Source organism: Salvia hispanica, chromosome 5 (genome assembly GCF_023119035.1).
Source record: "Salvia hispanica cultivar TCC Black 2014 chromosome 5, UniMelb_Shisp_WGS_1.0, whole genome shotgun sequence".
In the NCBI taxonomy this organism is placed as follows: domain Eukaryota; kingdom Viridiplantae; phylum Streptophyta; class Magnoliopsida; order Lamiales; family Lamiaceae; genus Salvia; species Salvia hispanica.
This window is the reverse complement of record NC_062969.1, coordinates 3,395,904-3,410,991: the sequence shown is the minus strand read 5'-3', so window position 1 is coordinate 3,410,991 and position 15,088 is coordinate 3,395,904. Positions and strand designations below refer to the sequence as shown.

The following is a 15,088-nucleotide window of genomic DNA, read 5'->3' as shown; positions in this document are numbered from 1 at the left end:
CGAAGGGCCTCCCGGTGTGGAGGAAGCCCTTATAGTATTTATTTTATTTATATATTTTTTAAATTAGTACTCCCTCCGTCCCATAAAAGTTGAGACAAAACTTTTGGGCACGGAGATTAAGAATTTATATTAAATAAATAGGAGAGATGAAAAAAGTAGGAAAGATAAGAGAGATTAAAGTAAATGATGAAATAAAGTAAGAGTGATTAGATGTTTTGTCTTTTGTTAAAAAAAGAAATGACTCAACCTTGTTGGGACGAACGAAAAAGGAATACGACTCAACTTTTATGGGACGGAGGGAGTAGTATTTAATTATGTTTAACTTTAAATATATATCTTAAAAATAAAAACAATTAAATGTTTTACATCCTATAAATATGACTAATTTTCATCATTATGTAGTTCATTGCCTACATATTAAATTTATAGGTAGCAGACCGATTAGCCTGCTAGGGTTATGGTTGAATATTTATAACCTGATAAAATCACAATTCATTCTACTTTAATAACTTTTTCAATTTATATACCTCTTACTTATCAATTGTGCATTAAAACTTGAACGAGACTAAAAGTGCTTATTCTTGTAGGAATAGAGAGAGTATATATTTTAATTTAATTAACGTAAAATGATTTTATACTAAAAAAATCTCAAACCAAAATAAATGATGGAGAAAATTATAGAATCAGAAAAAAGAAGAGAATCCAAATGTTTGTATTAACTGTCCATCACATGTATTGGAAAGGCAAGATTTGTCGTGATATTTAGTTCGGCGAGACCGACTTATTTAAGGAAACAAGTAGAGTGTTACTTCCTTTTTGTCGCATGATAACTGGAGACACTCATCTACCTATTTATGTTTGTTTTTGGGCGTGGCACCAAAAATCTGCATGGCGGAATACTGGGGAAAAAGCTGTGTGCCATCATAATCCCTAAGATTCAGTAATCAGAAACGACTTGTAACCGCCTCTCTCTCTCTCTGTCTATATATGGTTATATAAATCTGCGGTTGAAGATTTGCAATCAAGATTTTTTCTTTTATCCTTGTTTAGAATTAGCCACACCCTCCTAAAATATCCTCATTTTTGCCAACTTGCACTTATCGTCCCTTTGTGGACTGTCACCCTACCTCAACAACCAATGTTTCTCTCTCACTGAAACCTTCGATTCCGATGGAGGAGATTGGATCACCTCCAGAGTCCTCCAATTTGGTCATTACTCTATCCCTTTCCTTTTATTTCCTCTGTTTTTGGTTATGAATGTGTTTCTCAATTTATTATAAATTAATGTGAATTATAAGTGTTTTTCTATGAATTGGATGTTTATGAATTGTGACTTTGTACTTGTTAGATACAGAATTTTGGAAATGCCCTGTTGTAAAAACTGAATCTTGAGGAAATGAAGTGATTGAGTGATCCAATTTGGGGAGGTTTTGGCATTGTTTTGGTTCAGTTCTAAGTGAATGTGATGTGTACTACAGGAGAGCCATGGAAGCCCTGCTCCCTTGATACCCACGAGTAGATTGGAAAGGCTGTTGAGGGAGCGAGTGTTGAGAAGGTCCAGCAAGTCCTATCACTCGCTCGAAGAATCGAGAGATAGTAACGGGGATTTGGACATTTCTGGTTACTCAAATGATCTGTATCTGTCTGATGGTGACAAGGGCTACCAAGATGAAGATATGTTTGAAGGGAATGTCATTGGTAAGCATCTGACTGATGGCATTGAGAAACAGGATGTTCGAGTTCCCAAGCAAAGGTTACTGGTGGTGGCGAATCGGCTGCCAGTGTCTGCGATTAGGAAGGATGACGACTCGTGGGGACTTGAAATAAGTGTAGGCGGCCTAGTTAGCGCGCTTTTGGGTAAGAACTGGATGGTTGAGTATTCAGATGTGAGTTGAGTACTGGTTTGGTTGCCTATGCTCTATCAGTTTTCGAGTTGTCTTAATTCTTGAATTGATTCTGTTTTGTCTTGAAGGTATCAATGAGTTTGAAGCTAGATGGATTGGATGGGCTGGTGTGAATGTTCCTGATGAAGTTGGACAAAGGTCACTGACTAAAGCTCTTGCTGAAAAGGTTCGTAGGCTCGATGTCTTGTGTAAGAATTACTGATCTTTATCGTCCTGAGACATGTTCAACTAAATGTAGAGATGCATTCCTGTGTTCCTCGATGAAGAGATCGTGCACCAGTATTACAATGGCTACTGTAACAACATATTGTGGCCTCTTTTCCACTATCTCGGGCTTCCACAGGAAGACCGCCTGGCAACGACAAGGAGCTTCCAGTCTCAGTTTGCTGCGTACAAGGAAGCGAACCAGATGTTTGCTGACGTTGTAAATGCGCATTATAGGGAGGGAGATGTGGTGTGGTGCCATGATTATCATCTCATGTTTCTTCCGAAATGCCTAAAAGATTACAACCGCAAGATGAAAGTAGGTTGGTTTCTACACACACCTTTCCCCTCCTCTGAAATTCATCGGACATTGCCATCAAGATCGGAACTTTTAAGATCTGTTCTGGCTGCTGATTTGGTCGGGTGGGTTCCTTGTTATTTTAGTAAGATATTTCTGCTATTTCATTGAGCTATATATTGACTGAGAACCATAATGTAACATAGTGCTTGATAATTGGGATGAAACAAATAGATTAGTTCGATCCCTAAACAACAGTAGTTGGATATCTGTATGATTAAGATCATTGCAACTCGTTATGTGACATAAGAAAAACCAAACCACTTAGAACAAAGTAGAATCAGTACTCCAAATGTTGTTGTGTTTTCCCTGTTTATATTACCCGTGTGTGTTTATAGTTCTCGTCTTTGTTCTAGCCTTAATATTTCTCATCTTTGCTCTTAGATTCCACACGTATGATTATGCGAGGCATTTTGTAAGTGCCTGTACTCGTATTCTCGGACTTGAAGGGACCCCTGATGGTGTGGAAGATCAAGGAAAGCTGACTCGTGTTGCTGCGGTACACCCATATTCTTAGAAATAGCATGTTTTCCTTGTCTTAAAGCTTCACACTTGCACTATTACATACCGACTAATTTTCACCAGTACCTGTCATCTACAGTTTCCTATTGGTATAGATTCTGAGCGGTTCATTCGAGCTCTAGAGCTTGATGTAGTTAAGGCTCACATGAAGCAATTGAAAGAGCGTTTTGCTGGAAGAAAAGTAAGTACTTGGAACCTTTTTATGTGACATTTCATGATCCAATATAATCTGATCGAATGTATGCATTTCTGAAGGTAATGCTAGGGGTTGACCGTCTAGATATGATTAAAGGAATACCCCAAAAGATTTTGGCATTTGAAAAGTTCCTTGAAGAGAACCCAGTTTGGCGCGACAAGGTAGTTTTAGTCCAAATTGCTGTACCAACAAGGACGGATGTGCCCGAGTGTATGTATCCCTCATCCTTATGATTCAGTCTAACTGATGATACTGATGTTTTCTTCAGTTATTTTTCTTTGAATAGCGTTCCAATCTTGTTGTGTATGTTGCATAAGAAAAAAATAATATGTCATAATCAGAGGAAACTTTGTTGTTTAACAATTTCAGACCTGTTTAATGCTCCTCGTCTTTCACGAACATTTATAGACACATGCAGGTAATCATGGCTTATGATTTTCTACTTATTTTGGCAGATCAGAAGCTATCATCCCAAGTTCATGAAATTGTTGGAAGAATAAATGGAAGATTTGGATCCCTTACAGCTGTTCCAATTCATCATCTAGTGAGACCCTATGCCTTTAAAGTTTTAGGTTATACATAATTATATTTAAAACGATGTTTATGAATGAACTTCGAATCTTTGAAGATCTCAGTGCTTCCTCATTTTAAAATTAGACTACATAGCTAAAGGTGGAACATATCACAGTTCAGTAGTTGGTTGCTGATACAGGCCTCGGATCTACTCATTCCTTTCGGATTGTTTGATTTGTCGTTTAAGTTGTGCATGGATTCCTCTTGATATATATATATATTACCTATACAAAATGAGTTTATCTGAGTATACTCTATGTAACACAATTTGTTCTTTGTTCACAGGATAGATCTCTTGAATTCCATGAATTATGCGCCTTGTATGCTGTTACTGGTAACATGTTCTTACTCTTCGTCCCTCATTTAACCTTTTGACTACACGGTCTAGAAAATATCCACGAAAACAAAATAGATTCGGATAAAAGTAATCCCATTTTCATGATTTCTACATTGTAATGAGAAATTGCGGATACGGAGAGTCTCATGTTTAGCACCAAGCCACAGTTGATTAGAATTTGTTGCGGGGACGGACAGGGATATGGAGTTACAATTGTGCTTAACTGCCTCTTTTCCGTTTTGGTGGTTTCACGGAACGTAGAAAATAATCAGATCACTGGTCGAACCTTCTTATTAGTGTTATAAAAAATGAAAGACTTGAAGAGATGAGATAACGAAGAAATTACTTGCATGTAGAATTGGTTTCGTAATCAATTTACTTATACATACTTCCTCATTTTACTCACGACCTTTTCTTTTAGATGTTGCTCTTGTTACATCACTACGCGATGGAATGAATCTAGTGAGTTATGAATTTGTGGCCTGCCAAGCTTCAAAGAAAGGGGTCCTCATTCTAAGCGAGGTAAACATGTCTTATGGCTAAATGATTCTTTTCTATGAAGATCAAATTGCTAATTCCTAATCTTCGTCCTCGTTTTTTGATACTTTTCAGTTTGCTGGTGCTGCACAGTCACTTGGCGCTGGAGCAATTCTGGTGAATCCTTGGAATATTACAGAAGTTGCTTCATCGATTGGTTACGCTCTGACTATGCCAGCAGATGAAAGAGAAAAAAGGCATCGGCATAATTTCACTCATGTTAGTACTCACACGTCTCAAGAGTGGGCCGAGACATTTGTAAGGTATGTTTTGTTGTAGTTGTCAGTTAAAGTACTCACTCTGGTTAAGTATTTTGCGCTCGACTAACTTTTTTCCCCTTCATACAGTGAACTCAATGATACTGTTGTTGAAGCACAGCTACGGATTAGGCAAATTCCGCCATTACTTCCCAAAGGAGACGCTGTCGAGCACTACATACATTCAAATAATCGTTTACTTATTCTGGTATTCGTAGTCTCCGTCTCATGCAACTTAAAATATGGAGTCGTATTTGTGTTTTCAGAATCTGATCTCAGTTATAAGCGTACCCGCTCCCGTAGCATTCCATTTGTTGGAGTAACGAAAATCATGTCAGTACTAAACAGACAGCATTTTGCATAAAACTTCACTCTGTTTTGTGCCTTTCTAGCTTAAACGTGTTCTTATTGTTCGCTCCCTCACCATCTCCCGATGAGTCAGTTCTTAGTCGTAGTATAGATAAGTGTGAGGGACATTGTTGTTTCGTTTCAATGCATGTTCTTGAAATTATGTGGAGATTCAAACTTATCTGTTGGCAGGGATTCAATGCGACGCTTACTGAACCTGTCGACACCCAAGGGAGGAGGATCGACCAGTTCAAAGAAATGGAGCTTAAGTTACACCAAGACTTGAAGGAGCCACTGAGAAGACTATGTGAGGATCCAAAGACCACCATAATTGTCCTTAGTGGGAGCGATAGAAACGTTCTTGACGAGGTTTGTGCTTTCGCATAAGATTCCACGTTTGCCTGAAGCACATTCTATCGGCTGACCTCTGTATTCTGCAGAACTTTGGAGGATATAATTTGTGGTTGGCAGCTGAACACGGGATGTTTTTGCGTCGTACTACAGGAGATTGGATGACGACAATGCCAGAAAATCTAACCATGGATTGGGTTGACAGCGTGAAGGTACACATCGTAAACATAACATTTAGAATCCATTTTCTTTATTATAGAACCCTTACATCAATTTCTAAACTTTTTTCAGCATGTGTTCGAATACTTTACTGAGAGGACACCCCGGTCTCATTTTGAGCTCCGTGAGACCTCACTCGTATGGAACTATAAGTACGCAGGTCGTTTATCTTTCCCCATTAAGAAAATGCAATTATTTTTTCTATAATTGTAGTTACATTTCTCTGATTGACTTGTGATAGTATTCTCAGATGTTGAATTCGGGAAGCTTCAATCGAAGGATCTGCTGCAGCACTTATGGACAGGTCCGATTTCAAATGCTTCTGTTGATGTCGTTCAAGGATCGAGATCTGTGGAGGTTAGAGCAGTTGGAGTAACCAAAGTGAGTCTAAATGTAATAATACAAAAAAAAAAAAAAATCCTCAAAAATGACTTGCACATTTATTCGAAAGATTTTATTCAGGGCGCTGCAATTGATCGAATCCTGGGAGAAATAGTTCATCACAGTCACGTGGAAGCTCCTATCGATTATGTTTTGTGTGTTGGTCATTTTCTACCAAAGGTGAGCCACTCGTATCGTTTACCAATCTTCTTGATCATCATTGCTGCACTCGTTGACTAGAATGGACTGGACCGGCCTAACTAATGACGTTGAAAACGCGCATCAACGCATTTTTCCATGCGGTTTGTTTGATAGTTATACGTTGTTGACAAAATATACCAGGATGAAGACATTTATAGCTTTTTCGAGCCGGAGTTACCTACTGGACCAGCACCTAGTGCAAGGGCCAAGATCGCCAACCCTCTCAACAGATTCGCGTCTAACTCTACAGGGGTAGCTGCATTCTGCCGCAATGCTGCTTTGCCTATCCCGTCTCCAGATTCACGATCCAACAATTTTCTGGGGAACGGGAACTGGTGGTCTCGTATGCGCGAGAGAATGACTGTGCACGAGGGCTCATCGGTTCTTGATCTCAGGGGAGAGAATTATTTCTCATGCGCGGTGGGGAGGAAACGTTCCAGCGCAAGATATCTACTGGGATCATCGACCGAGGTCGTGGAATTGCTAAAGGAACTAACAGCTTGTCAGCCATGAAGATACTAAAAGGTTACAAATCATAGCAAGATTTTGAGTTAAATCATTATATTAGTTTCATTATTTGTGGTTGCCATGGTAGATTAATTATGATGATTGATTGATACAAGTGTAGAAGGTAATAAGTAGAAAAAGAAGCAAGAATTCATCATGTTGTGTTTTGTCTAGATTGTGAAAATTGAAAGGTAGGCAAAGAGCAATAGGGGGGGGTGGCTGAAGTTGAAACAACAATTCTGACTTTGGCTCATGAGGTATGGGGTTGTTTAGTTTTTGTAGTACTACTCCTATTTAATTGATTGATTATGATTTTCATCAAAAAAATTGATAATAATAAATTATTGATTATGATTGAATACATTTTCAACTGCAATTACAAACCTTCTCTTTCAATCAAATTTGATCATGCCCATGGTCCCTTAACGCGTGCTAATTATTTGACACTTTGTTCCTTAATAAGTTCGAAAATGGCTGCTATTTGATTCCGGTGTTGACCGGTACACATTTTTATCTCTTCAAAAAAAAAAAAAGCTATGTGTCTATGTAAGATAGGTTCTAGTATACTTTATACGAAGAACATATGTGAATACCACTCTTGTTTAGTGCATGTTAATGTTGCATAATTTTGATTGTAATGCTTCAAATTAGTGCTGATGTTTTTAAATTACTTAACCAAAGCCTGATTAGTTCATTTTTCTATGATTGCAAAGAAATTAATAAAATAATAAGTTGATATTTGATTTTATATCAATAATACTATTGAACAAAACAAATAAAGGTAAATATGAACTGAATGTGAGAGTGATGAGACAAGATGTTCACAATTTACAGTGTTTATTTATTTTCTAAAAGCTAGAGTGTAGCAAACAGTGGTCATTGAGCTTGGCTACGGTTGGGGAGAATTGCCTCATAAAAGGGGATAACTTTGCCCGTGATCGTTTGTCCCATTTCCAACTAATTTCATTAAAAAATATTTTCGTATAAAAGTACTCTTTTATGGAAAGAAAGAAATAAATGAAGTACTACTCTTTTCATTATAAAAGAATTGCTTCATTATATGTCTAGGTTACATCATTATACATAGAGGTGGGTTCATGTAAAAATTACTACTTACTTTTATTATCATATAAACTAATTTGTATCGAATATATAATGTTAATACATGTACAATCATTAGGAAAATCCATCTACACTAATATTTTTATTGCTTTTGTATAATAGCATTGTTATTTTGCATTATATGTGTCACGTACTAGCACAAAGTTGGAATTATATAATTTTTAGATTACTTATTTTTAAGCACTTCCTTATAAAATATCTACGTATTTGTCGGGTTGGTGCGGGTTGGATATGGATTTGGGCAACAGTATCTCGATCTGATTTTACTTTAAAAAAGATGACTGCAACTGAAAGAGAGTGTGGTATATTTCAATACAATCCATATGCCAATAAAAAAAATAATCCAAAATGCACGCCTTTCTGATATGAAGTGTTATTTGGTGGTCCTCTACTTTGAATGTTAATCACTTCCCATATTTTTATGGACTATCCTTCCTAACTTCTTTTTATAGACAAATGAATATAAATTTAAATATCATATTTTATTGAATTCGAATTAAAGCTTTACCCTCAAATATTACCTCTCTAATACTATCCTAATTTGACTCTCTCAATTGTTAAAACTATCACCCAAAAATTGAGTAAGTATTAATCATCATACCTTCTATCAGACTAAAAATCTAAAAATACTATCACGAAAATTATTATGAGCTATATTTTTTTCTTAATTTAAGTATTTTAATCATCGATATGCAATTTATCTTACGCCACAACTAATCAATTCAACCACAAAATTATATAATTCAGTTTTATTATTTTCTTTGTCCCATTGGAAGAGTCACATTTTTTTATGAAATATATCATTCAAATTTACACCAATTCTAAAAAGAAATAGGAAAATAAATGTTTTGCTTTATTTAAGATAGGAGGAAGTAGAATAATTTATCAATTTTGTCCATCCCATTTATAAATCAAATGCTGCATTGAAAGAATAAATGTCCTAGATTTTTTTCTAGTAGTCTGTTATAATTGTGTGATGCAATATGGACGATATTGTGTCGAAAGATCACATACTGTACCGGTATAAGATTTTTTTTTATCAATAGTATGTAGAAACTCTATTAATAAGCAAATTCCAATGGAGAATTGTGTAGGAGATCAGCTTAAAACTTTAATTTTAGCTTAAAATGAAAAATATTTCAATTTAGCAATTCTAGAGAAACAACACTAGGCATCCTTACTTATAATTTCAGTTCGAAATTTCATATCTACTACTAGTATAATTTTTTTTCAATTTAGCATTTCTAGGACGAGTAGAATTCTAAGTTTCTAACAAAGTGGTGGTATTTCTTTTCCACACATTTTCCATTTCCCAATTACGTCAGATTACAGTTGGCTAGGCCATTTCGCAAGGATGGCCCTCTATATACGTCCAACGTTTGAGTTACGATGGCATGCAAATATGATTGTACAATTTGCTAACAAACAAATAAATCAAATAACCATAGTTGACTGTATGAATAATTATTTTATTGGGCTTTAGAAATGATAGTAGTCCTTTGAGGATATCAATCTTAGTTGTTAATTGTGGATCCAAGTGGAATCGAGGGGTCGACGAAAACTTCATCAAATTCGAATTTTGGAGTTACCATCGACCCTATGCGAAAGCTCCGCCCCAATTCTTCAGGACAAAGTTCACTTTCTTGTTAGTGATGATCACCGCATCATTTATACCTTCTGATGGGTGACCCTTTTCCTTGTGCCTGACCCACGAGCTAGTTCCATTTCATGGATCCGTCAGTGGAGGGACATTAGTCCAAGAAGAATAATATACATTTTTCTTCAAATTATGAACACCTTTTATTCATCAATAGTTATTAATACATCATGTAGCCCATGACAGTTTGCTTCTAATGTCAATACTCCTTCCACTATTCCTCTAGGCTCTATGTGAGAAAAGTGAGGTTAAGAGTTCAATCTCCAACATCACTTTCTACCCTACTTAAAAAAAGTGTTTCTAGCTTTCATATTTCCACATTTCATTTCATAACATGACTCGTAAAATCCGATTCACTAATTTTCAACTCTTATTAGTTGCCAAAACTATTCCTATCATGTACTCCATATCAATGTGAAGGGTGTCAAAAATAAATAAATAAATATAATAATTTATACATCCAAATAAATTCAACAATTTAGTAACTTTAAAAAAAGAAAATACTTCTCAAATAAAAAAAAAAAAGGATGTAGATTCTTCCATTCATCCCTATAAATATTCATGGTATCACCTCTATATTCGTGCATCTCAACTTTAAACATGGAGAATTTTCATTCCTCACTTTTTCTGCTTTTCCTTCCCCTTCTCCCTCTTCTGGTTTCCTGCAGTGAGAGACAGGTTCATGGCTTCTCTAACCACAACTTTTTCAAATTAATTATTCAGTAGATCTATACATAATGTATGATTAAATGTGTATACAGGTATATATAGTCTACTTTGGAGAGCACAGTGGAGAAAAAACCCTCCAACAAATCGAAGAAAACCACCATTCATATCTACTCTCTGTAAAGGAAACTGAGGAAGATGCAAAATCTTCTTTGGTTTACAGTTACAAGCGCACCATCAATGGCTTCGCCGCTCTTCTCACTCCTCTTGAAGCTTCCACATTATCTAGTAAGAGAATCTCTTTCTCTCTCTGCATGTGTGTAAAACTGTAAATTGTAGTAATATATGCCAATATGTTGGTCTGAATTGGACAGAGATGGAGGAAGTGGTGTCGGTATTTCGCAGCCATCCAAGAAAATATGAAATCCACACAACAAGGTCGTGGGAATTTGCAGGTGTGGAAGAGGCAATCAAGAAATCGGCAAATCTGAAAGGGGAAGACATATGGCTAAAATCTAGCTATGGAAAAGATGTCGTTGTTGGCTTGTTGGATAATGGTAAATTCTCTCAATATTATATTGCAAAAAATCACGTGAATTCTCATGTTGCATGTGAATTTTATGATTAATTGGTCTGAAGATTGTGAATTTTTTTTTTTAATGATAAATCATGAAGTTTTAAAAATTGCACTTGTTTTACAAAGATTTTTCTAGACAAATGTGGTGTTGAATTGGCATATATATACGTGTAAAAATATTGAACTTTCGTGATTCGTTATTCAAATTTTAAAAGGTTTAGTACAATTACAATATAATACGATATTCTTCGTGATTTTATAGGCAATTAACTCTATATATAAATTCTGAATAGGACAAACTAGACATGGCTTATGTTTCATTAGTTTATAAACTATAATTAAGCATTAATCCTAAATTTTATTACGTGTTTGGCATGTGTGGATCAGGCGTATGGCCGGAGTCGAAGAGCTTCAACGATAAAGGGATGGCTCCGGTACCTAAATCGTGGAAAGGAATTTGCCAAACCGGGGACGAATTCAACTCTTCCAACTGTAACAAGTGAGTATTTCTAGCTATCAATTCAACGTGACATATCTCATTATCTCATTATCCATGAGGGGGAATAATTACTTTTTCCCTAGAAAACAAAAAGAAAAAAAGGAGTAGAAAAGTGTCTCAGAGAAAAAGTAAGATAGCTAAAAGCATCAGTTGGCCCTGCATGCACTTTGTTGTCGTATTTTGTTGTTTCGTTCATTTCCCATGTCGTCTGTTTGAATCAAACAAGAAACTAAACTGACATAAATATTAAATTAAGTTTGACTTATACTAAGTTGTAGCATCACCAATTCAATCTTGTGAACCTCTATTTTAAAGCCCGGCCGGCTGGCCATGCCTAACCAATCAAATCACGAGTAACAATTAAAATTGTTTCTAGTTTGGTTTTCCTATTCATATGGGTTCCACCAACAATATAACTTTATCATTTGAATCTTTTGACATTTTTTACTACTAGTAATATTGGATGACATTAATATAGGGTAAAATTGAAATTTTGATTTATTTCATAATTTTAAAAATTGCCTGAAATTTTTTTAATAATTTATTTGCAATTATCTAGCATTGAAAAAAATATGATTATTTGTGTAATATAGAGTTAGCATTTCAGCCAAACGAGGGTGATTCTTTATTAATACACGACATCATTTAATTCATTGGTGTGACGTCCGCATATGATTTTACAGAGGTCATATCAGTTTAGTACTAGTACAACTTTACCAAATAATTTCACCGTATATGAATTGTCGGTTGTCACGTCAGATGATGAGTGATTACAAAAAAAATCATCGTGAAATAATTGCGAACAAATCCAAATTTCATAAATATTTTGGCTAGTTTTTAAGTTACAAAACGGAATAGAATTTGATCAAACTACGTAGTGTTACCGAAATTTGTGTATAGAGTGTTATTTCTTCCATCCATATTTAGATTCCTAAGCCCCATACATGAACTAAATCGAGGTTTGCATGATCCCATTTTAATTCCATTTCTAGGAAAATAATTGGGGCCCGATACTACATCAAGGGTTACGAAGCATACTACGGCCCACTAAACAGATCACTTGATTACCTCTCCCCGCGAGACAAGGACGGCCACGGGACCCACACGTCATCCACGGCCGCCGGGCGGAGAGTCGACGACATCTCCGCCCTGGGCGGCTTCGCCTCCGGCACCGCGTCCGGAGGCGCGCCCCTGGCCCGCCTGGCCATCTACAAAGTGTGCTGGGCCGTCCCGGGCCGCGGCAAGGAAGAAGGCAACACTTGCTTCGAAGAGGACATGCTCGCCGCCATCGACGACGCCGTGGCCGACGGCGTCGACGTGCTGAGCATCTCCATCGGGACGAGTCGCCCGCAGCCGTTCAGCCAGGACGGCATAGCCATAGGCGCCCTCCACGCTGTCAAGAGGAACGTCGTGGTCGCGTGCAGCGCTGGCAACTCCGGCCCCGCTCCCTCCACGCTGTCCAACACAGCTCCGTGGATTATAACCGTCGCCGCCAGCAGCGTCGACAGGATATTCTCATCTCCCGCCGTTCTTGGGAATGGCATGAAATTACCGGTAATAACGAACTAACAAACTCCGTTATAAAAATTGATTAGTTCTTTTTGTAGATGGATTTTTATTTTTTATTTTTATTTTTATTTATTTTTATTTTAGGGACAAACGGTGACTCCATATAAGTTGCGAAAGAAGTTGTACCCGTTAGTTTACGCGGGTCAAGTGGCGAACCCGGATGTGCCCAAAAACCTATCCGGGTAATTTTTATATCCGTCCTGTTTTGTGTGTTAAATAAAAAAAAAGTCATAGAGGAAAATATTTAGATATGGTGATGTTTCTAATTTAAAAAAGTAAGTAATTACTTTGATTCGGCATTCCACAAAAACATGCATTTTGATCAACTGATGGAATAATATACCCTTTCTTTAGTATCGGCCTAGAAATGCATGGTTAAATCAGAATCGTGAGTTTAATCTTAGATCACATTGTAGGTTCTGGTTTTCAAATCGTAACCGTCTTACATGGACTAAACCGAAACCAACAACTAACTAATAAAACATGAAAATCATGAAAAAAAACATTGAAAACCAGGATATATAGCAAAAACAGGCCAAAACTGGTGTTTTTGAACTGGTTATGGTTCCGATTTTTTGGAGTTGGAAGCGACAATTCTTAAACCGGCAACATCCCTAATGCCAACTAGTTTATTGTGATTAAAAGGTAAAAAAACAAGAATTTGAAAGATTGTTGGACTTTGCAGGCAATGCTTACCTGGAACTCTGTCTTCAAAGAAGGCTAAGGGTAAGATAGTGATGTGTTTGAGAGGGAATGGGACAAGAGTGGGTAAAGGCATGGAGGTGAAGAGAGCTGGAGGCATTGGTTTCATTTTAGGAAACAGTTTAGCAAATGGGGATGAGTTAGTAGCTGATGCTCATATTCTTCCTGCCACTGCTGTCAATTACAGAAACGGTCTGAAAATCATGGACTACATCCGTTCTTCCAAATCCCCGACTGCCTACATCGTACCAGGAAAGACTGTTTTAGACATCAAGCCAGCACCCTTCATGGCTGCATTCTCCAGCCGAGGCCCCAGTGCTCTCTCGCCCGATATTCTCAAGGTAATAATTACATCCTGCAACAGACCAATTAAACCGATAGAAAAATGAGTTTGTCATTATTTTGCTCAACAGCCAGACATCACGGCCCCGGGGCTCAACATACTAGCAGCGTGGAGCGAAGCATCTTCTCCGACAAAACTAGAAGCAGACAAACGCGTGGTGAAGTACAACATTCTGTCTGGAACTTCCATGTCCTGCCCCCACATAGGTGGCGCGTCGGCTCTCCTCAAGGCGATACACCCCCGCTGGAGCAGTGCTGCCATAAGATCTGCTCTGATAACCTCTGGTGCTTTAAAAGCTTCATCAATTTCATTCCACAAAAATATTTGTTCATTACAAAATTAAATTGTTTTTTTGTTTTTGGCCATGCAGCTGGCCTTAATAACAATCAAGGCAGCATGATCACTGATGCATCCGGGAATTCAGCAGACCCTTTCCAATTTGGTGGCGGTCATTTCAGACCGGCAAAAGCAGCAGATCCTGGGCTTGTCTACGACGCCTCCTACACGGACTATCTCTTGTACCTATGCAGCATTGGAGTAAAGATTGATACTACCTTCACCTGCCCGAAACATTCAGTGGGTCCGGTAAACCTGAATTATCCATCCTTGGCTGTACCCAATCTGCGTGACAGTGTTACCGTGGTAAGAACAGTGACTAATGTGGGAGGCAGCAAGAGTACTTATTTCGTGAGCGTTAAACCTCCGCTTGGGATTTCTGTTAAAATATGGCCTCCCATACTGTACTTCAACCGTGTCGGAGAGAAAAAGAGTTTCACCATCACAGTAAAAGTAGTAGTTGGTGGCATTGCAGGAACCGCGGAGAAACAAAAGTACGGATTTGGATGGTATACGTGGTCCGATGGAATCCACAGTGTTCGGAGTCCCATGGCCGTTTCAGTAGCCTAGTTCTGTGTAAGTTAGCTCAATTGGTATAGCGCATGACATGGGAATATGAAGAAAAAATACTAGTCTTCCCTGTCTTGTTTGGGTCACACGGTTTCTTCATATTCGGTTGCAAGAACTTGAACCAACAATAAGGGGAAACAGAATTCATGCTA

General features: G+C 37.5%; 2 protein-coding genes across 3 annotated transcripts; both read left to right on the top strand.

Moving 5' to 3' along the window:
- The first annotated feature begins 909 nt into the window (after positions 1 to 909).
- LOC125186221 (alpha,alpha-trehalose-phosphate synthase [UDP-forming] 1-like) lies at positions 910 to 7,052 on the top strand. 2 transcript variants are annotated; one of them, XM_048082571.1, is made up of 18 exons: positions 910 to 1,209; positions 1,479 to 1,857; positions 1,973 to 2,070; positions 2,143 to 2,531; positions 2,851 to 2,965; positions 3,068 to 3,169; positions 3,244 to 3,394; positions 3,640 to 3,728; positions 4,043 to 4,091; positions 4,516 to 4,616; positions 4,707 to 4,894; positions 4,979 to 5,096; positions 5,429 to 5,605; positions 5,677 to 5,799; positions 5,879 to 5,966; positions 6,048 to 6,187; positions 6,269 to 6,367; positions 6,530 to 7,052. In XM_048082571.1, the coding sequence occupies exons 1-18, from the start codon at positions 1,171 to 1,173 to the stop codon at positions 6,899 to 6,901; spliced, it is 2,817 nt and encodes a 938-aa protein (XP_047938528.1). In that variant the 5' UTR covers positions 910 to 1,170; the 3' UTR covers positions 6,902 to 7,052. The 2 variants fall into 2 exon arrangements, with proteins under 2 accessions (XP_047938528.1, XP_047938529.1); XM_048082572.1 differs by having other exon boundaries at positions 912 to 1,209; positions 6,057 to 6,187.
- Positions 7,053 to 10,216: 3,164 nt separating this feature from the next.
- On the top strand, positions 10,217 to 15,088 carry LOC125187507 (subtilisin-like protease SBT5.6). The gene is made up of 9 exons (XM_048084107.1): positions 10,217 to 10,352; positions 10,436 to 10,628; positions 10,715 to 10,897; positions 11,305 to 11,416; positions 12,409 to 12,970; positions 13,070 to 13,167; positions 13,671 to 14,028; positions 14,101 to 14,314; positions 14,401 to 15,088. Exons 1-9 carry the CDS (start codon positions 10,236 to 10,238, stop codon positions 14,934 to 14,936), a joined length of 2,373 nt encoding a protein of 790 aa, XP_047940064.1. The 5' UTR covers positions 10,217 to 10,235; the 3' UTR covers positions 14,937 to 15,088.

Bases quoted from the DNA above. Each gene is read 5' to 3' on its own strand.
- LOC125186221 (XM_048082571.1), top strand. From the start codon at position 1,171: ATGGAGGAGATTGGATCACCTCCAGAGTCCTCCAATTTG. The intron at 3,170-3,243 runs GTAAGTACTTGG...GCATTTCTGAAG, and splicing joins AGCGTTTTGCTGGAAGAAAA to GTAATGCTAGGGGTTGACCG. The intron at 3,395-3,639 runs GTATGTATCCCT...TTATTTTGGCAG, and splicing joins AAGGACGGATGTGCCCGAGT to ATCAGAAGCTATCATCCCAA.
- LOC125187507 (XM_048084107.1), top strand. From the start codon at position 10,236: ATGGTATCACCTCTATATTCGTGCATCTCAACTTTAAACATGGAGAAT. The intron at 13,168-13,670 runs GTAATTTTTATA...TGGACTTTGCAG, and splicing joins GTGCCCAAAAACCTATCCGG to GCAATGCTTACCTGGAACTC. The intron at 14,029-14,100 runs GTAATAATTACA...TTTGCTCAACAG, and splicing joins TCTCGCCCGATATTCTCAAG to CCAGACATCACGGCCCCGGG.